At 45.5% G+C, this 27,945-nt stretch overlaps 1 protein-coding gene across 6 annotated transcripts in view; it reads left to right on the forward strand.

Moving 5' to 3' along the window:
* The window catches only part of SPIDR (scaffold protein involved in DNA repair), a 736,772-nt gene that overhangs the window by 27,449 nt on the left and 681,378 nt on the right, over nucleotides 1-27,945 (forward strand). For 2 of the 6 annotated variants that reach the window (XM_029591241.1, XM_029591242.1), the window contains exons 1-2: nucleotides 12,176-12,284; nucleotides 16,832-16,972. In XM_029591241.1, coding sequence (XP_029447101.1) covers nucleotides 12,261-12,284; nucleotides 16,832-16,972 — 165 coding nt within the window. In that variant the 5' untranslated portion in view covers nucleotides 12,176-12,260. Of the gene's footprint in view, nucleotides 1-12,168; nucleotides 12,285-16,831; nucleotides 16,973-27,945 lie in introns of those variants that run through there. The other 4 variants (XM_029591246.1, XM_029591244.1, XM_029591245.1 and 1 more) reach the window with 4 other exon arrangements.

Below are 27,945 nucleotides of genomic sequence, written 5' to 3' on the forward strand. Positions count from 1 at the left end.
TTTTAAAATAAAACAAAAATAATATAAACTACCTACCCACCTTACACTAAAATTCTGCATGACAGAGTAGTCCTACTTACACACCCTAAGTTCTTACCAAAGGTAGTGTTGGAATTTCATCATAATCAATCCATTGTCTTACCTACTTTCTTTCCAAGGCCCCATTCAAACCCAGAAGAACAGGCTCTACATTCCCTGGACTGCAAACGTGCCATAGCCTTTTATCTAGAGCGCATGTCAGCCCACAGGAAATCCACTCAATTATTTGTCTCTTTCGATAACATCAAATTAGAAAATCCAGTGGGAAAACAGACCCTTACAGTCTGCTAACCAGGAGGAATCTCCTTTTGCTACTAGGAAGCAGGCATTCCACTACAAGACCGTGTGAAAGCCGTGGCACACCTTCGTTCGGTGCCACTTATTGATATTTTGTCAAACTGCGATCTGGAGCTCTCTCCATACCTTTGCAGCCCCAGCATTGCTTGGATAAGGCTGGCAGGCAAGATTCCATTTTTGGCCAGTCTGTTCTACGCAACCTGTTCTCAGCTTAACTACCCAACATCCTACCAGCGTCCCACTCAGGGTTTTCAGGATGCCTTCCTACCCAAATCCACCCCTGTTGTTGTGCCTCTTGCACATCTTTGGGTGTATTTGGTGCGTTGCTCGGGCATCCTCAGCTCGCTACTCACCCATGGGTGAGGACAACCATCCTGCTTGTCCTGTGAGAAAGCAGAGTTGCTTACCTGAAACAGGTGTTTTCACAGGACAGCAGAATGTTAGTCCTCACGAAACCCGCCCGCCACCCCGCGGAGTTGGGTTCACTTGCAATTTTGTTTTATTTTTCGCACATACTTTTTACTATACACAAGACTGAAGGGAGACCCCTGCTGGATGCAGGGTTAGTGCCATGCTGGGCATGCCCAGTGGGTGCCAGTCAGTTTTCTAGAAACTTTGACAAGCGTTCCTTGATTGTGCTCCATCCTGATGATGTCACCCATGTGTGAGGACTAATATCCTGCTGTCCTGTGAGAACACCTGTTACAGGTAAGCAACTCTGCTTTCTCTATAGCAAGGTTAGCAATATCTATGCCTATAGGCCTCCCCACCCAATATTGCCTTACCCTTTTTACCACTTAGTAGAATAACCCAAAGTCAATAAACCTCTCCTACAGGCTGGTGACAACTCTTCATAGAAGATCCTCCATGTCTCTAAGTAAGAGTCAACAACTTTGTGTTTGCCCGTCTTAGCATCAAGCCATTCTATCTGCATCACCTACACCATTTTGCAAAGTAGGGATGGTGTCTCCTATCCAAGAGGTAAGGATACATTTACATGCCAACTACAAGGCTAGCTGTATAAATTTTGTAACATCCTTTGTACTATTAGCAAGATCTCCAAAGCCTCCCAGCAGCCCTTGGAATCAGAATACCAGTGCATTGTTGAATCAAAGCCAATACATTATTCCAGAAGGAGTCAAATTTCTTACAGTACAAAAACTATGTACTAATGATCCAATTTCCTCGTGACATTTATATAGGTAGGAGACGCTACCAGCTTCATCCGACATCTCTTGACATCATCGAGATCAACATGGTGAAGTTTAAATTTAATTTCCCTCAGGTTGGAGTAAAGTACCCCTGAATAGAACTTTTTTTAAAAAAATGTATTTTTTTTTTACACTTTTTGCCTTTATTCTTCCTTTCCCACCTCTTCCCTCCATGTATTCTCTTTGCCCCAAACTCACCAATACTTTTCCCCCAGGAGGCATCAGCTATGTTGTTGTTCTCTGGGTAGGAACCTAGCAGCAGCAGGAACTCCTCCTGGGCTGAAGCCTGAGGGAAGCAGATCTTCCTGTTTTGTGGAACACTGCAATGGCTGTTCCCGTGTCCATTTCTGCTGCAGAGTAAGCAGTTCCTACCCTGGGCTTGCCACAACAGAAATAGCTCCTCTCCCTGGCTACCAAAAGAGATACATAGCTAAGCTATGGTATGCTTGCAATGATGTAACTGTTTTGGCAGCTCCCTTCCTCCTGAGCATGCAGTGTCTCCACGGCACCAAGACTCAACAGCATAGCCATATTTTTCTTTTCTGATAGGGCAGCCAATGTGTCCCTCTTTTGTAAGGAGCGGCGTGAAAGTGAGCCCTTTCTGCTGCAGCGTAGTTGACGCAGCCTCATACATGAACCCTCGAGGCCTATGCTGGCAGCTGGTGAATGTGCCCTGTAGTGGGACAGTCTGGAGCTTCCCCTATACCAGCCACCTCCCTTGATGGTTGTGCCCTTGGGTTCTGGCGGTCAACAGGATTTAGGCAGGTCCCTAGGGCAGTGTGAGGAGAGCAGGAGTCCAGGGGCATGCTGGGGTCAGGACAGACAGCAGATTGAGGAAGTCAAAAACAGGCCAAGGTCGGAGCAGGCTGCAGATAAAAGTGGTCAGGTCCAGGCAAGACGTCAAGATCTGGAGAGATAGACTAAGATCCACAGAAGACACTGGATGACAGGACAAGGCAAGGCTGAAAGAGGAAGGCTGGACAAGACAAGGCTGGAGAACGCAAGGCAGGATGAGGCAAGGCAAGGTTCGGGAATGCAGGAGCAACACGCACTACTAATGTAGGAGACCCGTTAACCTAGGTGAGAAATTGCTGCAGGGCACTTGCTTATATAGCCCAATCAGGCTAATGTCATCAGGGGGCACTTCTCAGCTTTTTCTGCCACAAAGCCTATATTGTGTGTGCCCAGGAGTGTCATGGAAGGTTGGTGGGGAGAGCTGATCTCGGCAAGGTCCTTTGGTGGTGCCGGGGTGAGTGATATCGTTTGTGGGCAGGTCCTGTGACCAGCGAACAAAACACCTTCAGGACTGTTCAAGGCCCCCTGGGGGGCCCAACCCCCAGTTTGCTGTCCCATGCCCTAAAAGATGCTAAAAGTTTAAATTGCAACTTGAAACTAATTTTAGCACACCTGGTTGGACATTGGTGGGCTGATTAAGGATATTTTGGCATGAGATGGGGGTGTTAACTTGGGCCAGGGATTCCCAAACTTGTTCTGGTGATTTCCCTCCCACAACCAGTTAGAGTTTCAAGATGGTCACTTTGAATATAGATAAGAGATTCAAATTTTATATTGAGTCTCCAATTTATGCAGCTTTTTCATGCACACCCATTGTGGATATCCTGAAAACTGAACTGTGGGGCAGATTTGGGGAGCCTTGACTTAAGCAAACCCATCTATAGTTCAGACTATGGTTAGTGGAGTTTTGTTGAAATCCAGTGCTGTGGCCATCCACTCTGTTTGAAATGGAACCACATATTTCATTTAGCCTAGTCATAAAATATCTTGTTCTGCTTTTAAAAAGAAACCTAATTGGAGCTTGTCCTAGGATTCATTTTGACAGCTTATGCTCAAAGCTCATCTGCTTTAAATCGAGATAGTAATTGAACCTTTTTTTTTTTTTTTTCATTTGTTCCACTCTTCTCAAGAAACCCAGAACAAGCTTGCAGTTCAATAAGAAAGAAGATTACTAAAGCATGTCTAACACAATTAGATCCATTAGAACATAAGAAATTGCTGGGTCAGACCAAGGGTCCATCAAGCCCAGCATCCTGATTCCAACAGAGGCCAAACCAGGCCACAAGAACCTGGCAATTACCCAAACACTAAGAAGAATCCCATGCTACTGATGCAATTAATAGCAGTGGCTATTCCCTAAGTAAACCTGATTTAATAGCCGTTAAGGGACTTCTCCTCCAAGAACGTATCCAAACCTTTTTTGAACCCAGCTACACTAACTGCACTAACCACATCCTCTTGCAATAAATTCCAGAGCTTTATTGTGCGTTGAGTGAAAAAGCATTTTCTCCGATTAGTCTTAAATGTGCTACTTGCTAACTTCATGGAATGCCCCTTAGTCCTTCTATTATTTGAAAGTGTAAATAACCGAGTCACATCTACTCGTTCAAGACCTCTCATGATCTTAAAGACCTCTATCATATCCCTCCTCAGCCGTCTCTTCTCCAAGCTGAACAGCCCTAACCTCTTTAGTCTTTCCTCATAGGGGAGCTGTTCCATCCCCTTTATCATTTTGGTTGCCCTTCTCTGTACCTTCTCCATCGCCACTATATCTTTTTTGAGATGCGGCGACCAGAATTGTACACAATATTCAAGATTTGTTCCCTGTACGAACCCGGATCAGTCCAGACCATGGATTTAAGCCTCTTGTCCAGCAGGTGGGGACAGACCAAAACTGTAAAGGTATCCTATATCAGCACAGAGCCTACCCTGCAACCCTTCAGTATTCGCCTGTCTCCAGCAGATGCGACAGCTCACCCTTTGGTTCCCTGTGTTCATTCCTTAGCCCTTGCTCGTGGGGTTTTTCTCTTTCCTTATACCAGGATCAAGCAAGTATAGTTGTTCTTCACTAGATAAAAAAAGAGAGAAGTTGGACTCTGTTTTTTTTCTTGGGGGGCCTAGGGGGGTTTGGCCCCTTGTTTGTAAAATAGCCTAGGCTCCCTATTCCCGGTGGTCCTCAGCTGTGGGGCGATTACTGGTGGTCCAGTCACTCCCCCTAGACAGCTCTCTTCCCCCCCCCTCCCCCCCCCACTGGTGCTGCCAGCAGGGAGGCTTTCATTCCCCTGCATTGCCTGATTGAATCGTTAAAAAAAAAAAAAAAAAAAAGTTTTGCAGCCTTTTGCTTCGGGCTCGTTGTTTGTGCAGGCAGCTGGGATTGAGTGATGGGAGGGTGCAGGGTTCGCTCTCCTGCCTCCGCTCCCTCAGGCACTACAGCTCAGCTGTTTTTTCTCTGCCTCATGCCGCGTTCTGCTGTATGCCTCGCTTGTGGAGAGCCTGCGATCAGGCTCTCCCGAGAGACTTTTTGCTCCGGTTGTCTGCCGGGGGAGAGGGCCCCTCCTCGGCAGCTCCTAAATCTTTGTCCCGGGGCAGGTCGTCCAAGCGCATGGCCGGTCCCGGGTCGGCAAACTGCGGGAACGACGGCCATCTTGGATTTTCCTGCAGCCACTATTTGAGCTGCATGAGTCTCAGGAGCCCTATCTTTATTCATTCTCCCCCTGATCTGAGCCCCGAGCACTCTCCGGAGGAAGGTAATGACCCCCCCCTCATTCCCTCCCCCTTCCCACCCTTGGGAATTCTCGACTTTTTTTTGTTTTTCCTTCTGAATTTGTGCTACTTATGCACAAATCTTACCTAGCTAGCTTAGAAGAGGAGGCAGTCTCTCCCCCAGCCTGCTCCCGTGACTCCGGATACGAAGGGGGCTATCAGGGTGCGGGTGGTCCTGGGGGCCCCCCCTCCACCGGATCCCCAGACTTCTCTGACTATCCCGGATCCGGACCCTAATGAGCAGTTGATGGCACCCCCCCTTCTAGAGGGGGATGACCCCTGAGTCCTCCGCTTATTTCAAAGGGAAGAGCTCGATCCTCTTATTCCTTCTGTTATTCAGGAGCTGGGCACTGACACTCCGGTGGATGCGCTTATGGCAGCTATGCTGGCCTGCGTGGACTCGGTCCTGGCGGGACTTAGGGCCCTTCCACGCACTTTTCCCTTTCATCCTATGCACAAGCTGATGCTCCTAAGAAAGTGGGAAGCTCCCGAGTCGGGGCTTCGAGTGGGAAGGGCTATGGATAAATGTCTGGACATGCTGAAAATCCCTAAGGTGGATTCTTCGGTGATGGCTGTCACGAAGCACACCACCATACCTGTGGTGGTTGTTACGGCCCTGAAAGATGTTCAAGACCACAAGCTGGAGTTCTATCTCAAGCGTATCTTCGAAGCCTTGGGTGTTCGGGCGTCGATCTGCAGCAGTCTCATGCAGCAGGTAAGTCTTAGATGGTTCAGTAATTACTCAGCACCCAGGACCTCCCGTCTGCAGAGCAGGCTGAACGATTGGAAGGTGCTATAGCATATGGGGGCGGATGCCCATTACGACTTGTTCCTCAACCAGGCGAAGGTGATGGCTTCTGCGGTCTCGGCCAGACGGCTTCTCTGGCTCCGGAATTGGTCAGCCGACGACTCCTCCAAGGCACAGTTGGGCATGCTTCCTTTTAAGGGCAGGTTGCTTTTTGGCGAGGACCTGGAGCAGCTTATTAAATCCTTGGGTGAAAACAAGGTACACAAGCTGCCTGAGGATCGCCCGAAACAGTCTAGAGCCTTCTTCCCGGCTCGTACCTGTTTCTGGGGTCAGCGGCGTTATAATGCTCGGGCGAGAGGGTCTTTCTCTAGGGGTAACTCCTCCAGATCTGTCCTTTCGAGGCCGTCGCGCCTTCCAAGATGGCCTCCCACAGCATGCCACTACCAAGCCCACCTCCCAATGAGATTCGGCGGGCCCATTCCTCCGTTCCAAACTTAGGTGGTCGACTATCTCTCTTCCTCGAGGAATGGGCCAAAGTCACGTCGGATCAGTGGGTACTCGACATAATCGAGAACAGCTACGCTTTAGACTTTGCTCGAGACCTACCGGGTCTACACATAGTCTTCCCTTGCGGACTTCAGAAGCGAGCTGCCGTATCTCACTCTCTCCAGACTGTGCTTGAACTGGGGGCCATAGTCCCGGTCCCCACGGAGGCACTGGCCAATATTCCATCTACTTCGTAGTACCGAAAAAGGACTGTTCCTTCCGCCCCATTCTGGACCTCAAGCGAGTCAACCGACCTCTCAAGGTGCCTCATTTTCGAATGGAGATTCTGAGGTTGGTAATAGCAGCTGTTCACCCCGGCGAGTATCTGGCCTCCCTAGACTTGACGGAGGCCTACCTACACATCCCGATCCGGGCCGAGCATCAGAGGTTTCTCCGCTTTGACATCTTGGGCCAACAGTTTCAGTTTCGAGCCCTGCCCTTTGGTCTTGCCACAGCACCGCACATGTTTTCCAAAGTCGTGGTGGTGGTGGTGGCCGTGCTTCGACAGGAAGGAGTTTTGGTACATCCTTATCTGGACAATTGGCTAGTGCGGGCCAAGTCGGAATCTCTTTGCAAGCTGGCAGTCGACAGAGTTCTAGCTCTACTCACTTTGCTGGGCTGGATGATCAACTTTCCCATCTGCGGCCCTCACAGATGTTGGAATTCCTGGGGGCTCGCTTTGATACCCGAGTAGGCAAAGTATTCCTTTTGAGCGTTCAAACTGATGGACCAGGTCCGCAATTTCATCCTCATGCCTCTCCCTATGGCCTGGGATTACCTTCAGGTGCTGGGGACCTTCACTATCGACCTGGTCCCATGGGCTTTTGTGCATATGCATCCATTACAGAAAGCTTTGCTATCCCATTGGAAGCCAGTCTCTGAACAGTTTCAGATGGATCTCCCGCTCTCCGACTCTACCATCGATGACATGCAATGGTGGCTCTCGCTCCGGCACCTCCTGAAGGGCATATCCTTAGAGACGCCGCAATGAATAGTGGTAACAACGGATGCCAGCCTCTCCGGCTGAGGAGCGGTTTGCCAATTGCAATCTTTTCAGGGACGGTGGTCCCCAGTACAATCCCGCTGACACATCAATCGTCTGGAGGCCCAAGCAGTCCGTCTGCCTCTCAAGGCTCTTCTCCTGCTGATTCGCCACAGGGCGGTGCGTGTGCCCTCAGACAATTCCACCATGGTGGCTTACATCAATCATCAAGGGGGCATCAGGAGTCGCCTGGTGGCGTTGGAAGTCAGCAAGCTCTTTGCCTAGGCAGAACGTCACCTGGAGCGACTGGCAGCTTCTTACATAGCGGGCAGGGACAATGTGCAGGCCGATTTTTTTTTTTTTTTTTTTTTTTTTGTCGACAGCATCTCGATCCCTGTGAGTGGGAGTTGTCCGCCGAGGCGATGAAGCTGATTGTTCGCAGGTGGGGACCCCCTCACATGGATTTGTTGGCGACCTTGGGCAATGCCCAAGCTCCCCGGTTCTTCAGCCGCTGGAGGGAACACTATCTATCTATCTATCTATTTATTTATTTATTTATTTATTTTTATATACCGGAATTCCTGTATACAATACAAATCAATCCGGTTTACATGAAACAATAAGTTACCCTGGTCTGTGCGGACCCACCGGGGCTTATTACAAGGAACATTGAACAGTAACAATAAACCATTTAACGTTTTCGTATTTTGAAACAATACACGGGTTAAACTTTTTACAAGGAACGTTGAACAGTGACAATGAACCATTAAATGTTTTCGTATTTTAAAGATAATTAGCGGGTTAAACATTGCAAATTAACTGGTGGACAAAGATAATCCAGGTTTTGTGGTTTGACTAGGTTAAAACCAAGTGCATGATAATTGCAGGGAGATAGGAACTAAAACAATTTACTCTTAGGGGTACAAAGGAATAATAATAAATAAGTATACAAATATATAGTATATGTATTAAATGACTATTAAATAACTTGAGAGAAAATGAGTGTAGAAATTAAATATATATAGACATGGTGTTAGTGACAAAATACAATGAAAGGAACTGAAAAGGAATCAGTAAAAAGGCGCCTAGTTACATTCTGGAGATTGGAACGCTTGCCTGAAGAGCCAGGTTTTTTTGAACTCTGGTAGACTGGGTTCGAGGCGTAGGTCTGGTGGGAGAGCATTCCATTGGTGTGGTCCCGCAGTTGAGAGTGCTCTTTTTCTTAGTATTGATTTTGCTGGAGATGCTACTAATGTGCCTTTGTAAGCGCTTCTGATGGGTCTGGAGGATAGGTGTGGACGAAGTTGGGTTTGGAGTGATATAGGTGCGATGTTGTGTATTGCTTTATGAATAATGGTTAGGGTTTTAAATAGGATTCTCTGTTTGATGGGTAGCCAGTGGAGGTCGCTCAAAATGGGGGTGATATGGTCTCTTTTATTGGTGTTTGTTAGGATTCTGGCTGCGGCGTTTTGTACCATCTGTAGAGGCTTGATACTGTTGGCGGGGAGGCCAAGTAGTTGCAGTAGTCGAGTTTAGAAAAAATAATGGATTGTAGAACGAGGCGAAAGTCATTGAAGTGCAGGAGTGGTTTTAGCTTTTTTAGGACTTGTAGTTTGTAGAAGCAGTCTTTGGTGGTGGTATTTATACATTTTTTAAAGTTAAGTTGGTTGTCAAGCCATGCTCCTAGATCCCTGACGTCTGTGGAGAGATCCATATTTAATGAGGTGGATTGTGCAGGGCTACTCGGAAGGGGTGGATGCCCTAGTCCTTCCTTGGCCCAGCGACATTCTCCTCTACGTTTTGCTCCCCTGGCCCTTGGTGGGAAAGGTTCTCAGAAGAATAGAACTCCACAGGGGTCCGGTCGTTCTCATAGCTCCCGAATGGCTGTGCAGACCGTGGTTCACGGATCTTGTGAATCTGGTAGCAGACGGCCCTCTTCGTCTCTGTCATCTTCCACATCTTCTCAGGCAAGGTCCAATATTTTTCGATCAGGCGCATCGCTTCTGTCTAGCAGCTTGGCTTTTGAACAACGGAGACTGAGAAAAAAGGGATTATAATGAGGAGGTTTTATCTACCCTACTGTGCGCCCATAAGACTTCTACTTCACTCGCCTATGTCCGGGTTTGGAAGGTCTTTGAAGCAGTTTGCGAGGAATCGGGAATATCTGTCTGCTCTGCCCTGATCTCCTTGGTTCTTTCCTTCCTCCAGAAGGACCTCTCCAAGGGTCTTTCTCTCAGCTCCTTATGCGTCCAAGTGTCCGCCCTCAGCTCCCTCCTCGGCAGTGTGGAAGGTCACCCGCTAGCGTCTCACCCGGATGTGGTTCGTTTTCTCAAAGGTGTCAAGCATTTGAAGCCGCCCGTCCGAGTCACTTGTCCTTCGTGGAGTCTTAACTTGGTTCTTCGGGCTCTTTGTGGGGCTCCCTTTGAACCTCTCTGTCGGGTGACGCTCAAGACTGTTTTCTTGGTCTCTATAGGTTCCGCCAGGCGAGTGTCGGAGATCCAGGCGTTGCCTTGTCGGGAGCCCTTTTTGCATTTTTCTGATTCTGGTGTTTCCCTTAAGACTGTACCTTCCTTCTTGCCGAAGGTTGTCTCCTCCTTCCATGTCAACCAGTCGGTGGAACTCCCGGCATTTTCTGCTGAGGATGTTGCGGGTCCCACCGGACATGACCTTCGCCATCTGGATGTTTATATGTGTCCTTTTTTGCGTTACCTTCAGGTCACAAGTGAATTTCGGGTCTCCGACCACCTCTTTGTCCTTTGGAGTTGTCCAAATAGGGGCAGTCAGGCTTCTAAGATCACAATTGCTCGATTGGTTAAAGGAGGCAATTTAGTCGGCCTATATCTGCCAAGGCCGAATGATTCCGGAGGGTCTGAAGGCTCATTCGTTGCGGTCTCAGGCCACCTCCTGGGTGGAGAGTCAATCTGTTTCTCCCCAGGAAATATGCAGGATGGCAACTTGGAAATCTCTGCATACCTTCGTTCGGCATTACTGCCTTGATGTCCAGGCACCAGTCTTTGGTTCTTTCGGAAGGCAGGTGCTTTGAGCGGGACTTGCTGTGTCCCAACCTGTCTGGGGAAGCTTTGGTACATCCCATGGTCTGGACTGATCTGGGTACGTACAGGGAAAGGAAAATTAGTTCTTACCTGTTAATTTTCGTTCCTGTAGTACTACGGATCAGTCTAGACGCCCTTCTCTGTACTCTGTCATCCGCTCGAAGTTTTCTCTCCTTCCCTTGCAGGATATATTTGGCGTTCTCCGATACCTTAAGTTTATAATTGAGGCACCGGAAGCATCTCGGTGATGTCAATGATTCAAGAGCGTTTTTTCTTCTACAGAGTTCCTATAGTTACAATTGTTAACGTTTTTTGCTGAGTTCTCTGGCTCTTACTTGAGTTCTCTTGTTACTTGCTTGATTCCTGAGGGTTCTCTTTAAACTTTCTGGTTTGACAATAGTTATACTGAAGGGTTGCAGGGAAGGCTTTGTCCTGATATAGGATACCCTTACAGTTTTGGTCTGTCTCCATCTGCTGGATAGGAGGCTCAACACATGGTCTGGACTGATCCGTGGTACTACAGGAACGAAAATTAACAGGTAAGAACTAATTTTCCTGTCTCACCATGGAGCGATATAGAGGCGGCATTATGACATTTTCCATTTATTAACCATTCCCTTGCTAATAATTCCCAATATTCTGTTTGCTTTTTTGAGTGCTGCAGCATACTGAGCCGACTATTTTAAAGTATTATCCACTATGATGCCTAGATCTTTTTCCTGGGTAGTAGCTCCTAATATGGACCTAACGTCGTGTAACTACAGCAAGGGTTATTTTTCCCTATATGCAACACCTTGCACTTCTCCACATTAAATTTCATCTGCCATTTGGATGCCCAATCTTCCAGTCTTGCAAGGTCCTCCTGTAATGTATCACAGTCCGCTTGTGATTTAACTACTCTGAATAATTTTGTATCATCCGCAAATTTGATAACCTCACTCGTCGTATTCCTTTCCAGATCATATATATTGAAAAGCACCGGTCCAAGTACAGATCCCTGAGGCATGCCACTGTTTACCCTTTTCCACTGAGAAAATTGACCACGATCATCAGGGTGAAAAAAAAACCTCTTCCCATCCTTTCTTAACCAACAGCCCCCTCTCAATTACACACAGAGGTTTGATAAAGGCAAGATTCCCCCTGCTACTCTAAACAGCCAAAATTATCAAGTAGCTGAAAACAAGGATAGCAAAAATAAAAGAAACCTCAGGCAGCTAGCAATCCATAGTCCTAATTAAAGATGGTTAGTCTCTGTCACTCCCTTTTTCTCTTTTGCTTCCTAAGGCTTGATCCTTTTTGGATTGCCCCTTTGGTGGTAATCTGCTGCTGGCAGTGACAGGCTTCTTTTCAAGCTGCTGGAGTAGAGTCAAGCCAATCTGGCCCTCCCAGTTACAGTCTGATGGACTAGCAGCATGAGGGAGGACTCAGAGCAGGGCACAAACTCTTCAGTTCTACCCTACTACTTCTCATATGGCCATCTTGTCATGGTGTGACGGGGTCACTATGCCAGTCTGAGTAGGTAGAATAAAGCCAGGAACAAAAAAACTCCCTGGAACCAAAGTTCTAGAAGGAGGGGGAAGAAAACCCAGGTGACACAAAGTCAAGGATACACTGGTGGCTTCCCCTGTAACCATAGAGACAAACACACAGGTGTGGGAGGTTAAGGGTGGGACTTCCTCAATCAGCTGGCAGAGGAGGAGGAGTTACAGAGCATAAAAGAGACTCCCTAACCCAGCAGAGTTAGTCTCCTGCTGGGGACTGAAGGAGAAGGACTGTGCTACCCGCTGCTATGCAAGACTGGAACTTTGGTGCTCCTGCTTAGATGGATGACTGGTGTGACTTCCGGGAAGGTGAGCTGGGAGATACAGGCTGTGTGACTATCCGGATGTGCCTACTTAAGGATATTGTTTTAGAGACTGCCAGTGGGTGGTTGTACCTTTTGGGGCAGAGTTGATATCCCAGAGGTACGGAGGGAGGTGGCAGTTAGGCCCAGGGGGCCAGACTTTGGACTTTGTGAGATGAACTTCTGAAGCCAGCCTTTGGAAATTGAGTTGCTGGCTCAGTGGGGAGGGCTTCTGCCTTCCATCCAGGCTGGGAGGGTTCAAACCCTGCCTGAGGATTTGTAAAGATAAATAACCTTGAACTGCTATCTGAGTTTTTGAGTGGTCAGGAAAGTTCGTTCAGGGATTGGACCCTGGAACTGATGCAATTGATGGTGTATGGACCGGTGAAAGCGTCACACATGGGTTCTGTATTTAAGTGGCAGCAAAATGGATGCTCAAGTTATTGATCAAGTTATGCTCCTTCATTTGCCATTTGTGCACTTATCTTTTGCTGAGTGCCTGCTTGTATTATTACACATGCCTGCTTTGAATTTAGAAATTGGGTGCGTCAGCCTGGTGGCTTTGTGGTAGAGCTGTGCACTGCACAAGCGGAGAACCCAGGTTTGATTGCCTGGATTGGTCGGGGCTGGCTATACTGCAGAGGCAGCATTCACAGCTCCTGAGGGAAGGGAGTTCCTGTCATTATGCATTGGTGGCTGGGTGGGTTTAAGGGCACAACAGGGTTGGCAAAGGGGGTTCTGGTCCCTGGATGAGGACTGTTACTTCACTGGCTGGGCTAAAGTAAGTTGGGAGAGGATATAAAATAGGAGAAAAACCCTTGGATAGTTACAAATGAAGCCTCATGAAATCAGATCCCAGCCCTGGTTCTGTTTTGAGCAGGAGGAAAATTGTAGGCTCCTTACCCTCCAATTAAAAAAAAAAAAAAATTGGACACTTCATAAAAGAATAATGTTATAAATAGTGCAGGTTATGTATACACCTCAATTAGATACTTAAAGCTATATTTTGCCCACTTATCTAAGCAGGAGGGATGTATGTTTAACATCTGTCCAAAAATGGTATTAATGGGATGTTTTTTTTCTGTAGGCAGACTGGAAAAACTAATTTTAAAATATGGGCCCCAAGTTGCAATTTTTTAATAAGAAAGATGATGGACATTTACCTTGTAAATTTTAGCAGAGCACATGCTGAATATGATGATAAAGGCTGCAATATGATCTGATATGAAATTTTATGCAGGAAGTTTTATCCAAGGGCTGGAGTAAGAGTCTGCCTGCTGGCGGCAGACCCAGCACAGCACTTCCTCCTACGGGCGGTAGTAGCTCCAGTGCAGAACTCCCTTCTTTGGCAGTATTAGCTGTAAGGATTGCACCCCTCTGGGCCGCCCACTGGCAGGATTTTGCCACCCCCAAAATGTTGGCGTTCTAGGCAGCTGCCTAGTGTGCCTAATGGAAGCACTGACCCTTTTTAATCCTCTTGCATTGGTCTTAGTTGTAGTATTTTTGTCTTCCCCCCCCCCCCCCCCTTGAGATCAGATGGCATTAGCCCTCCATACTATACAGGTTCTCATGATCTTATTTTTTATCTGAACGAGAAAAGGACCGAGAAGTGATCTGATTTTGAAATGGTGAGGAGCAAGGTTATTAAAACCTGTCCTGGAGACCCCCAGCCAGTCATGTTTTTAGGATATCCATATGAATACCATGAGAAAAATCTGCAGGCAATCGCGGTAGTGCATACAAATCTCTTATGTGTATTAATTGCAATTATCTTGAAAACTTGACTGGCTGGGGATCCTCTGAGACAGGTGTGGGAGCCACTGGTGTAGAGAAAGCAGAACAAGGTTTGCAGTTTGGCTAGAAGCAGGCATTGTCAATGTTGTCTCCAAGTATCCTCTAGCCGGTCTGGTTTTCAGAATATCCTCAATGAATATGCATGAGATACATGTGCATGCACTGCCTCTACTGTCTGCAAATATCTCATGCATATTTGTTGTGAATATTTATTTAAGATTTTTTTATATACCGGTGTTAGTGTGTACATCACATCGGTTTACATTATAACAGTAGCTTGGAAAATACATTAAACAGGGATGTACATTAAACAGGGAAGTAATAAGGCATGGGCCATGTGAACGAATAGAGAGGCATAGAAATATAGAGTAACTGGCAGAAAGGTTCAGAACCTAAGAAGATAAGGTTCAGAGTGCCGATTCCTAACATGTTGCAAATATTAATGTATAACGAGGTAGATAACAATAAACATATGTTAATTATATACAATATGTACAGGAGTGCATAGATGTACAGATTTGCATGGTATTAAGGATGGAGGGTAGTAGGCTAAGGGGAGGACAGAAAATGGTCTAGGGGAGGGCGGGGGTGGTTAGTCGGGGTATGCTTGTGTGAATAGCCATGTTTTTAGTTTCTTTCTAAATTTGAAATGGCAGGATTCGAGACATAGTGTTGATGGCAGGGTGTTCCAATGTGAGGGGCCTGCAATTGAGATGGCACGTTCTCTTGTAGTGGAAAGGTGTGCCGTTTTTAGAGAGGGTACATGAAGAGATCCCTTGTTGATTGACCTGGTGGGGCGATTTAACTGTGTAGAGGTGAAAGAGTGGTCAAGCCAGTTAGAGTGGTGGGAGTGAATGGCTTTGTGGATAATTGTGAGCGTTTTGTATAGAATGCGAGAGTGGATGGGGAGCCAATGCAGGTCTTTAAGAATGGGGGTTATATGGTCGGTTTTGCGGACGTTTGATATGATTCTTGCCATGGCGTTTTGGAGCATTTGTAGTGGTTTTATGGTAGAGGAGGGGAGTCCTAGGAATAGTGAATTGCAGTAATCCAGTTTTAATGATAGGGTGGTTTGGATTACAGTGAAAACCAGACTGGCAAGGGGATGAAAACATTTGGAGGATGAGATGGACAGGAAATAGAAGTGGGATTTTGGAAGTTTGTTGAACACACAGGCAGGCCAATGCAAAACAGTGCGCTGGCTGTAGCACATGGCTCAACCCATGATTGGATGCGCGTCCATAACCCCCGATACAAAACAGGGGTTAGTGTGTCCCAAACTCATGTCCAATTGTGCGCATAGGTAATAGCACTCATCACATGCAAATGCACGTTGATGAGGCTATTATCTATTTCCCCCCCATGCACGTTTTCCTAAGTGGCTGACAGCCACCTCTCCTGGGTGCCCACTGCCGAGGAGGTGCAAGGGGCACGCAATTTCCCTAATGCCTCCTTTTTACTGCAGCAGTCCTTTTGCATTGGGTGCCCTCGAAGAGGTGGATTGGTGCGCGGTAAGGGGGCGGGCGCTCAATCAACAGCGCCCCTTTAACGGGCGCCAATATTGCATCGGCCTGAGAGAGAAGGCACATGGTGTGTAAATCTGGTGAGGCAGTTCCATCAGCGAGAAGCACCGGAAGATGTTTGAGGAGTAGAAGAAGACAATGGATAGCTGATTGGGCGACAGACGAAGAATAAATAGGACGGTACCCCCAGAACTCCCAAAAATGTTTCTTGATATTGATCGTTTTTATTTTTTGCTTTCAGTTTTTGGTCACCCAATTCTTAAAAAAAGCTCTAGGCAGTTTATAACAGAGGTTTAGCACACAATTACTTATAGGATGCTCATTTGCATCCTTTTTGCCTATTTGCTGAAAGTGTAAACTTTTTTTTTATATAGTGCTTTTCCTATGGAACTGACATTTCCAACCTGTGTTTATTTAAACTAAATATATTGTAGGAAGAAACGCCTTATGAATGTTTTAGTAGGAAATGCACATTGTCGCACAGAGTACAATTTCTTACACTGCACTCTGTGAAATGCATACTTTGATGCTGCTGATCCTCATAACTTTTATAAGAACATAAGAAGTTGCTTTACTAGGTCAGGCCGAGGGTCCATCAAACCCACCATCCTGTTTCCAACAGTGGCCAATCCAGGCTATAAGTACCCAAACCTTTAAATAGATCCCATGCTACTAATGCCAGAAATGACAGTAGCTATTCTCTAAGTCAACTTAATGGCAGAAACATCCCAAACTTTTCAAGTTTGAAATTTGTATCCTTTATTTTGGTCCTTATTAAAACAAAGAACTTGGCTTTGTAGAGCCACATTGATGGATGCTTTTGTTTACACTGCTTTGCAATCTATTCCAAATTATTTTTTAATCTTGAATGTACCTCTTGGTAATTTTGCACTGTATAAAATAGCTGCATTGGTCCTGCAGGAAAAAATTGATTCTTTCCAGATTCTTGTTACTTTTTTTGCAGGACCAACAAAAGAGTTATGCTGCGATAATGGTATTACAGGTCCTGTCTTTGGATTGTTCTGTATTGTGGTAAATCCAGATGCTATTGTTTTTCTTTCTGCAGTAGTTTTTCTTGCAGTTTAACATGCTGTGTCTCTTCTATGTTTTGATAATTCTGTAATTATTATTGAATTTATCTGTTAATGGTAGTTGATTAGGTTTGTCTATTTTTTTTTTTTTTGTTTTGTTTTTGGTATTCAAGATTTTGTGCTATGTTTTTCTCTTTCTGTCACAGAGGAAAAGATCCTGTAGTGGAGCGTATGCTTTGTTCCCTGATGAGTTGCACCTGGGATTTAAAAAGACAATGGCGGCCTCTTCCCTTTCAAAAACTTGGCTTCGATGTGGAGAGGGCTTCGGTTCTTCCACTTCACTAACTGTAAGTCCTGTTCAGACCTTTTGCGAGCATACTAATAGAAACCTAGGGGGTGCATTCTTTAAATTTCTTTGTTAGTTCAAAATTAACGTCTGGGTTTCAGTTTTTATAGCCTCCACACATTTTCCAGCAGTAGAGGAGCTGAAGGCTTATCTCTATACTTTTCTGCTGAAGGAAAGGAATGTGAACAGTGTACAATCCAGTAGATTGCTCAACCCGAGGCAGTATGGATTCACCAGGGGAAGGTCCTGTCAGATAAATCTGATGGGTTTTTTTGATTGGATCAGGGAAGAATGCTGGTTGTGATTTTGCTTGGATTTTAGTAAAGCTTTTGATACAGTCCCACATAGGAGATTTGCAGACAAAATGAGAAGCTTGGAAGTGGATGCCAAGTAGTAGTGTGAATTGCAAACTGGTTGACTGACAGGAGACAGCGTGTAATGGTAAATGGAACCTACTCTGAAGAAAGAACGGTGTTTTATGTGGAGTGTCACAGGGATTGGTTTTGGGACCGATTCCGTTCAATATGAGCGACCTGGTGGAAGGGATAGAAGGTAAAGTTTGTCTATTTGCAGATGGTATTAAGATCTGCAACAGAGTGGACACGCCTGAAGGAGTAGAGAGAATGAAAAGTGACTTAAAGCTTGAAGAGTGGTCGAAGATTTGGCAGCTGGGGTTCAATGCCAAGAAATGCAGAGTCATGCATTTGGGGTGCGGCACTTCAAAAGAGCTGTATGTGATGGGAAGTGAAAGACTAATGTGCACGGACTGGGAAAGTGACTTTGGTATGACAGTGTCTGGTGATCTGAAGGCGGCGAAGCAGTGTGACAGGTGATAGCTAAAGCCAGAAGAATGCTGGGCTGATAAGAGGGAGGAATAACCAGTAAGAAAAAGAGGTGATAATGCCCTTTACAGGTCCTTGGTGAGGCCTCACCTGGAGTACTATGTTCAGTACTGGTGCCCTTATCTCAAAGGATAAAGACAGTCCAAAGAAGAGTGACCAAACTGATGAGGGGTTAGCACTGGAAGACTTAGGAGGAGAGGCTGAAGGTTATGAATATGTATACCCTGGAAGAGAGGAGGTGCAGAGGAGATATTTTTATTTATTTATTAAGGCTTTTATATACCGAATTTCTTGATACAAATCAAATCAATTCGGTTTACAATGAACTACGTAGAATATACAATTAACCAATCAACAAGAGATACAGAGCATACAGTTACATTATAACAAGGAAGCCTTAACTTGGAGTAGGAAAATAAAGAAGGGGTGAACGGAGCAATAAATATATAAAGTGCAATAAAATAGAATAAATACTATATACAGTGGAGGGGGCTAGGAGCCAACCTCTCTTTAATGGATATTAGGCATGAAAAATTTGGAAAAGTTTTGTTTACAGAGATGTGTAGTGAACAATTCTAGATCAGGCAATGGGGTTTGTAGTGGGGAAGGCTTGGCTGAACAGCCATGTCTTTAGTTTCTTTTTAAAAGTTGTTAGACAAGTCTCCAGTCTGAGGTCCGGAGGCATGGCGTTCCACATGGAAGGGCCTGCTGTAGAGAGTGACCGGTCTCTGATGTTTGCGTGGTGCACTAATTTGATTGTAGGAACGTGTAAAGATCCCTTGTAAGCATCCCTTAAAGGCCTGGCTGTCGAGTGCAGTCTGAGAGGATGAGACAGATCAAGCGGGGTTTGATGGTGGATATTTTTATGAATGATTGTGAGAGATTTATGGAGGATCCGGAAGTTTACTGGGAGCCAGTGGAGATCTTTTAGAATAGGAGAAATATGCTCTCTCCGATTGGTATTTGTCAAAATCCTTGCCGCTGCATTTTGTAGCAGCTGGAGCGGTTTAATGGTAGAGGCTGGAAGACCATGCAGGATGGAGTTGCAAAAGTCGATCTTAGAGAACAGAATGGCTTGGAGGACGGATCTGAAATCGTAGTGGAATAGGAGCGGTTTGAGTTTTTTGAGTACTTGTAACTTGTAAAAGCACTCCTTAGTAGTGTGTTTTATAAAATGCTTTAGGTTAAGGTGACTGTCGATTAAGACTCCAAGATCTCTGGCGTGTGATATATGTGGAATATTTTGTGATTGGAGAAGTATGGGACTACCTTCTGGAGTAATTAGTAAGAGTTCGGTTTTAGAAGTGTTGAGCACAAGGTTGAGGCTGGATAAGTAGTGGTTTATAGTTTGTAGATGAGCGTTCCATAACTTGAGTGTTGAGTCCAATGATTTGGATATAGGGATTAAAATTTGAAGGTCATCTGCGTAAATATAAAATTTGAGTTTGAGGTTTGAAAGTAGGTGGCAGAGGGGGAGAATGTAGATATTAAACAGGGTGGGTGATAGGGAGGAGCCCTGGGGGACGCCAAAAGGAGCATTAGTATGAGGTGATTCCATGTTTTTAATTTTTACCTTATAGCCTCTATTACTGAGGAAAGATTCGAACCATCTGAGGGCTGAGCCTGTAATTCCTATGTCTGAGAGTCGGTTTAGGAGGATGTTGTGATTTACCGTATCAAAAGCCGCAGAGATGTCGAGGAGGGCTAAGAGAAATGACTGTCCTTTATCAAACCAATATATAGTTGATCCAGGAGGGAGGCGAGGAGGGTTTCCGTATTGTGTTCTTTTCGGAAACCATATTGTGACGTGTGAAGTATATTGTGGTCTTCTAGGTAATTTGAAAGTTGCTTATTTACAATTTTCTCCATGATCTTAGATACAAATGGGAGATTTGATATGGGACGGTAATTGTTGAGGTCTTCCGGGTCCAGGTTGGATTTTTTGAGTATGGGTTTGAGCGTGGCCAATTTGAGTGCGTCCGGGAATGTTCCTTGTGTAAAGGAACAATTGATGATATCAGCTAGATATTTGGATATGTATTCTGGGATGAGGATCAGTAACTTGGAGGGTATTTGGTCCAGTGGGTGGGTCGAAGGTTTCATTCTTTTTATCAGCGATTCTACCTCTAAGGTGTGGGTTGAATCAAAGGAATCCAATCTTATGTCTGAGTTTGGTAGGAGAACTGTGTCCGGAAGAGTAGGATTTGTGTTGACAGGTAATCTGGCCAGGGTATTGGTGATTTTATTTTGAAAGAATAAGGCCAGGTCATTGGCCTTTGATTGAGCTGTATCGTCAGGGATGTTAGGAAGAGCTGTTTTGGTCAGTTCCGAAACATAGGAGAAGAGGGCCCTCGCATCATACAGCATATCGTGGATGCGGTGAGCATAGAAATCTCTTTTTGTTCGAAGTATTGCTGATCTGTACTGGTGGAGAGTAGTTTTGTATATGGAAAGAGTGAGGGGATTAGAGTTCTTCCTCCATTCTTTTTCTTTCCGTCTTAGATTTTGCTTCTGAGTGCGGAGTTCATTAGAGAACCACGGTTGCTTATTTTTATGGGAGGGGTTTATAATTTTTTTTTGACATTGGGCATAGTTCGTTAGCTATCATTTCAGTGATGTTTTGCCATGAGGTGATAGCTGAATTGGGATTTGAAAGATCCAAGTTTGGGAGATTTCTGATCAGGGATTTGCCAAGATCTTCTGAAGAACAAGTTTTCCTGTAGTATAGAGTTGTAGGCTGATGAGGTGTGGTCAATCCTGTCAATGATATGATACAGACCTTCAGATACCTGAAAGGTTTTAATGATGCACAATTGTCAAACCTTTACCATTGGAAAGAAATCATGAAATGAAACTCCTGGGAAGACGACTAAGAACCAATGTCAGGAAATATTTCTTCATGGAGAAGGGTGGTGAATGCACAGTGAAGACAAAAACAGCGAAGGAATTCAAAGGGCCGTGGATCCTTAAAGGCTAGAGGATGGAATTGAAGAAAAGAGATGTAACCAAAACAAAATTAGATCGATGTAAGGAAATATTTTAATTAAAGGTAAAAACCAGTGTCGGACTGAGTTTCATCCATACAATATGGGCTGCTTCAGGGGGGAAAGAAGATGACCATTCAAATAATGTTAATTCCTTCACAGTAACTAGTAGTGCAACTACAAACATTAGCTTAGGCACAATAGCTCAGCGCACAGTCTGTAAACCGATTTAACATCTCAGCAAACAGGAAGTCTACTGTATTTGTCCACTGCAGGAATCTTGTTTAAATTTACAGCACAAGCCGGCATCTCAGCATACCAGAAGTTTTGCTGGTGTGGCAGTTACTTTTATTTCTTAAGGGTAGCATCAAGGCATAATACAAGTCCATCATCGCTCTCTTCTTCAACGGCAGTGGGGAAAAGGGGAATCTGATTCAGACAGCAACCAACGAGGGCTCAGACTATTACAGTTTGGGGAGCAAATGAGCAAGGGTGTAATCTGTTGAGGCGGCTTTCACTACCCTTAATCAATAAGCCTCATACTTTTGATGTGGCTCCATCATTGCTCTCTGCTTCCATGGCAGGGGTTAGGGAAAATTGGATTTGGATAGCATCTGTGTGCCCTGACTCTTACTGTCTGGGAAACTGATCAGCATGAGGGTAACCTGCACAGTGCAGCAGATACTGGGCAGACTGAGTGGATCTTTTGGTCCTTTTCTGCCATCATTTCTATGTTTCTTTTTTTCTATAAGTATTCTCTGGTGAAAGTTCTCCACTACCAGACTCTTTGGAGGGAGGGATTTGCTTGGCTCTCTCCCTGATGGTTTCTTTCTCAAATATCTGCTCAAGGGTCAGTGAGGCTCCTGAAGGAGCGCCTACCTTCTACAGGGTCAGTTAGCTACCTAGAGCTCTCTTTTCTCAAAGAGATTAAATGGACCTAGCCTTAAAATGAAATCTGGTCTGGGTCCAGGTCTATCATCCTCCCAACCTTCTCCTTCACCTTAAATTAAGTTGGGTCTTGCTGAGCTCTCAAGGACTCCAAATTCCACCTCCTCACCCGGGAACCCCTGCAGGAGAAGCCCTTCTATTGAGGGCCTGAAAGGGAATAAGACTATATCTAAGTTGTATCCTCTCTCTCATCAGAATATAGGGAGGAGTGCTTCTGAGTCCCTTGAGGTGATGTTGGATTCAGTGGTAACCTGTAAACTGTTTGGCTTGGTTCTTGATCTGAGGGAAGGAAAGACTGAATTGCTCTTAAAACAGCTACAGCTGTTAAATTCAATCCACTTTTTTTTATGGAGGTTCTGTGGCTTGTGCCTTCTTGCACTGCAGGCAACAGCTCTTGGAAATCCTGAAGTTAGCTGGTTGGAATGCAGGGATTCCTTTTTGGTGGATGACTTCCCCACCCCTCTGTCTGTGGTATCTGTGGGTACAGAATGGAGGCTGTAATGGCTGCATGACTGGGCGGCAGAAGCAGGCTCTAGGACCTGTTGCAGCAGTCTTCCTCTAAAGAAGCTTTATTGTTTGCAGAAGTTAATATCTTGGTGAGTCAAAGCTCCTAGAAGATGTAATGTGGCCTCCTGGTCCTTTAGAAACTGACATGTCAGGAATCACAGACCTAGGGAGTAGACAAGGGAAGCCTAACTTATTTTGTGTCAGGAAAAAGAGAAATAATATCTGGACTTGGCACTGCTTATTTTGCCTTAGAGGGTTAGCAGGGTCTATCCATGGTGGTCTCAGTAGGCAGGCCCTTGCATTAAGTTTTTCAGGACTGTTCCTGTCACCTTATTTTTTGGTAGGTCATAGATGTAGTACAAAACGGGCATTTTCCCAAACTCCCTTCTCCCATCTCCGATGTCTCTAAGGGCTGCACTAGAGAGCTTCCTTTGCCTCTAGCTTGTGGTCTTGGTGGGGTGAGGTAAGTACTCCATCTCTTGGTGGTTGCAGAGAGAGTTTTTCCTGATCTCCTGAATCTTATGAGAGTCAATGAATGATTCTACTTGCCTTTTTCTGCATAGAAATCCCTTGGCCTATTGTAGTGACAGTATAATGAGGCCTCTACCGTTCTTTAGAGCAGGGCTTTCCAAACTTTTAGTCAGTGTGACTCCATTTTAATACTCAAATTCACATGATCCTAGAGAACAACTAAAATTAGCAGGGTTATGATCCCCCCCCCCCCCCTCTAACAATCACTTTTTTTTTTTCTCACCCTCACTGCACTTCAGTTGATTCCCTTTTTCAACCTCCAGACTTTCCAGTCAATCTTCTTTCTTTTTTTTTCTCAACCTCTCTTAATATCCTCCCCACCAGTGAATCCCCTCTCTCAACCTTCATCTCTTAGAGAGGATCTCCTCTTTCAGCCTCCACACCTTCAACTGATCCTCTCTCATAATCTCCCAGCACCTCTCACCTTACTAACCCATTCTCTTTCTTTCATGCCCCTCCAGTCCTTTGTATCCTCCTTCATCCCAAGCTCTTCTTAAAACCACTACCTGATTCATTATCTTTCCCTACCTCTCACACTTTTCTCTGTTTCCTTCTCATTCATTTTCATTTAATTTATTTGTCTTGATTAATCACCTGTCTTACAGGAGTAGTCAGTGATGTACAAAGAAAAATAATAAAATCAATATAACATAAAAATGAAATCAAACTAAATAAAAACATTGTGTATGTCACAGAAACAATTTCAACTTTAGAGTACAAGATACACATAAGTAACACAATAAAAGGATAATAAAGCAGTTATTCTAAAAGAGTCAACAGAGTATTCAAAGCAGTAAATAAAATTGAATCCAGCCCAAAAGACTAATACATGTCAAAAAGGACACTGCTTCAACTTAATAATTAAGGAAGCTGGTCTGCAAAGGTTTGGTAAAGACAAATATCTTTAGAGAGTTCCTAAGTTTTTTCTAACTGCAACCCTAAAGGATTAGAGTTCTGGAGGTAAAGGTAGGAAAAGCAATCTCTTGAGTATTTTCAAACCTTCTGGCCTTTGGAGAAGGCAAAATTAGTAGCTCTTGTTGACCGGACAGAGGATATGAGATGTGCCCCACTGTAATGCATTAAAGGCTAAATGCCAATCTTAAACTGGACTTAAAATAGTAACCAATACAGTTCTAGTAACAGTGGGATTATATGATCGAATATGTTCTTGCTGACGATGAACTTGGCTGTTGTATTTTGTATGGTCTAGAGTCATTGCATAAGATTAATTGGAAGACTGTAAAACAAGGCATTGCAATAATTGAGCGTGCTTAGAATGAATGTGGTATTCCCCAGGCCCCCTCTTCAACCCTTCTCTCACAAACCCCTGCTGATTCCCTCTCATCCTCAAGCTCCTATTCTATATTCCCCAGTCAACCTTCTGTCATTCCCCTTCTCCACTCCCATATAAGTTTGGGAATAAGGGTGACTTGGGGGGGTTCTTGCATTAATGCAAATTATGATTCCATTTACACCTGCACTCCTATCATTTGGAATCACTGAAGGTGGGTTTTATGATCAGCATGCTTATAAAGAAAGCATGTTATGGGTAACATTTCTAGCGTGAGATGATGCGGCTGTCAGTGGCCCTGAAGGTTTTCAAGCAATGCCTAGCGGAAGCAGCGGCACACCTTTGTCACCAGGGAATTTGTAACTTTTCTTACCTGGATGACTGGTTAGTGACAAGGCCTTGCCAAGCAGGGGTGTTAGAGTCCCTGCAGAAGGTGATCCAGTTTCTTCAGTCGCTAGAGTTCATTATCAACTTTGCCAAGTTGAACTCTTTCTACCTAAAGAATCAAGTTCATCACAGTATGGATAGACTTCTTAGAGGAGAAAGCTTTCCTCCTTTCACAATGGGTGTTCTGCCTTCAAGTCTTGCTCCAGACTCTACTACAGCAGATCAAATCCTGGCTCAACGGGGGCGCTGTTGCGCATCGGATGAAAGCAGTCGCCTGAACGCAGAGCTCCGCTCCCCACAAGCAGACAAGCCTCGGCAAATGCTGATTTCGTAAGCTTTTTTGGCTTAATTCTTTACTCGCAGCAATCTCTAGCAGCAAGGCACACCCGGAGATGACAGCGAAACGTAAAACCGCCGATTTGCGGCAGTTCTCGTTTGAGAAGGCAGCGCTTCCCTCTGGCCTGGAAGATGGCGGCTGCGCGGCGCCCGAAATGGAGTCCGACCATGCGGCAGCGGAAGCGGTGGCTGACTCGGATGTAGGCGCAGACTCCCCACAAGAGCCGGCACAACTCTCCCGAGATGAAATTAGGGAATGGTTTATCACACTCCGGGCAGACATGAAACGGGACAAAGCCGATATAATGGCGGCTGTGGCTGATATCAAGGAAGATATTGCTGCATTGGGCCACAGGGTGTATGATACTGATATAAGGGTGGAAGGCCATGGAGAGGCTCTCAATACCCTAAATTCCCAACAGCTAACATTCCACAGTGAACTTGGGGCCCTTCAAGATAAACTCGAGGACCTCGAGAACCGTAGTAGACGTTGCAACATACGGATTCGGGGAGTACCAGACACGGGGGAGTATGATGATGTTACTCTCACTGCGCAACAGATTTGCGCACATGTTCTTTCCCTCGCAAATGCGGATTCGCCCAACTCGCCTGCGCAGCCCTCGGAGATCCGCTTAGAGAGGGCGCACCGGGCCTTGGGGCCTAGAAGTGACCAGCATCCCAGAGACCTTGTCCTCTGCTTTCATAGCTTCCTCCAGAAAACACAGGTCTCTGAGGCCGCTCGCAATTTAAAGGAAGTTAGATGGAACAATCATGCCATTTCCATCTACCAGGATCTGGCCCCAGCAACGCTCAAGCGGCGATACGATCTCCGGGAAGTAACTGCTAGCCTAAGATCTTCCTCTATTCGCTACAGATGGACATTTCCTTTTGGCTTACAGTTCCAAGTGCAGGGCATCACGTATCGGATCAAAGCGGTTGAGGCCTTCAAGCAAGCACACTTAGATATTACCTTTCAAGCTCCAAAGTCGGCAGCGCCGCCAGCTAAAATGGATGCTGTCCCACGGTGGCAGCGTGCTGCTAAGGGCGGTAGGAGACTCCGGCGCCAGGCATCAGATAAAGTTTCAGCCTCTTTGGAACTGGGTTGAAGAGCCCTCCAGTATCCTGATTTAGACGGTTGCCAATGTTCTCTCCGACACGCCACTGGTGATGCTATGGTTTCATAGCTGAGAGAGTTCGTGCCTTACTGACAAGCATCTATTAGCTGTAACTTACAGTTCTGGTTATAGTCATACTATTTTTGACTGATTTGCTGGGTTTGTTTCAATTTCTTTGATGGTTGAGTTCATGTTGGGCTTGTGGGGAGGGAGGGGGGCGTGGTGGGGGACTGCCTAAATTCTGATGAGTGCACCCCGTTGGAGTGTGTTTTCCCACCGAGCTAGGGTGGCACACAAATGGACTAATGGGGAGGTCAGCTGGTTTCTTTGTTTTTATGCTGAGGGTCTTACTGGTAATCACTTTTCTTTTCAGGCGGGCGAGTGGTTTTCTCCTCTCTACATCTTTGGGTTTTGTCAGGGTACAGAGTTTGCTCTATATTGTTCTAGATCATGGCGCATAAAATTGTTTCTATTAATGTAAAAGGCCTCAATACACCCCGTAAGCGTCTATTATTAAAGAGGGAACTGCAGAGTCTGGGGCCCACTATTGGCTTTGTTCAAGAAACACATGTGCATAAGCACCATGAAAGACTTCTGGTTTTCCCGTCCTATGCTCAGTCTTACTGGGCTGCCAGTACCAAATCATCCCGCTACGCCGGCGTGGGAGTCCTTGTCTCTAATTCCCTAACTCATGAGGTCTTGGATAAACATTTTGACTCTCGCGGCAGATATCTACTTCTCAAATTGAGAGTGGGATCCAGTGTCATTACTCTATTGAATGTCTATTTTCCCAATACTTCCCAAGTCACCTTTCTTCATGAAATAGACCAGTTGCTCTTATCCTATGGCGAGGGTGATCTGGTGCTAGGAGGGGACTTTAATGCAGTATGTGACCCGTCCTTAGATAGTACAGCTCAGACGGTAGCCCCTTCTGGGATGCGGAAGGAATGGAGTTCCTTTCTAGAGAGATGGAGTCTAGTGAATATATGGAGACAAACATTCCCTCGCTCTAGGTCCTACACCTTCTTCTCCTCTCCGCACGGTACATACTCCCGTATTGATTATCTGTTCATATCTTCCCATTTGCAGAACGCTGTCTCTGGGGCTGGTATCGAACCTATTACGTGGGCCGGTATGGATCGCTGCTCGCCTGGGTGACCGGGATAGAGGGTTTAAACCTTGGCGTCTTAATGACAGCTTATTAAAGGATAAGGACTTCCTAACTCGCACTGCTGATCATCTCAGGGAGTATTTTCGCAACAATACAAAGGACGCCTCTTGTCCTACCACAGTGTGGGATTGTTCTAAGGCTGTGCTTCGAGGGTGGCTTATTGCTAGGGCTGTTCACTGTAATAGGGAGCAGGAGAAAGAGCGTTCTCGCCTTAAGTTAGAGATTGCTACACTAACTCAACAGCATATAATCGATGGTTCTAACTCCACCTATAATAAAATACTCAGAGCAAAGGACGCTTTGAGATCTCTTGAGGATACAGCCATTAGTCACCATTTGCTTATGTTGAAACAACAATTTTTTGAAGGTGGCAATAAAGCCGGGCGATATTTAGCTCAGAAGCTTAAGGCTGCTCGAGCTCAAACCCTTGTAGCAAAGATTTGCAACACACAGGGCTCTATTGTTACAACCTCTGCAGAAATTCGTGAATGCTTCACGGAGTTTTATGCTAAGCTCTATTCAGGAACCTCGGGTATTCAGGAGGACGATATTTCCTCGTACCTGAATTCTTTGCCTTTGTCTACTCTCACACAGGCACAACAGGAATTTCTGGACAGGCCTATAGAACCCCATGAAGTGTTAGAGGCAATCAAGGGCTTGAAGCCTGGTAAGGCTCCGGGCCTTGATGGGTTTACGGGCTTTTACTATCGCAATTTGGCTCCTGTCCTCGTTGAGCCACTCACTGATATGTTCAATTTCCTACGCACTGAGGGGCATATAGCTCAAGACAGTAATACTGCTGGCATCTCGGTCATAGCCAAGCCGGGTCGTGATAACACACAATGCGGGTCCTATCGACCTA

The sequence above is a fragment of the Rhinatrema bivittatum genome, chromosome 2 (genome assembly GCF_901001135.1).
Source record: "Rhinatrema bivittatum chromosome 2, aRhiBiv1.1, whole genome shotgun sequence".
NCBI classification, from domain to species: Eukaryota; Metazoa; Chordata; class Amphibia; order Gymnophiona; family Rhinatrematidae; genus Rhinatrema; species Rhinatrema bivittatum.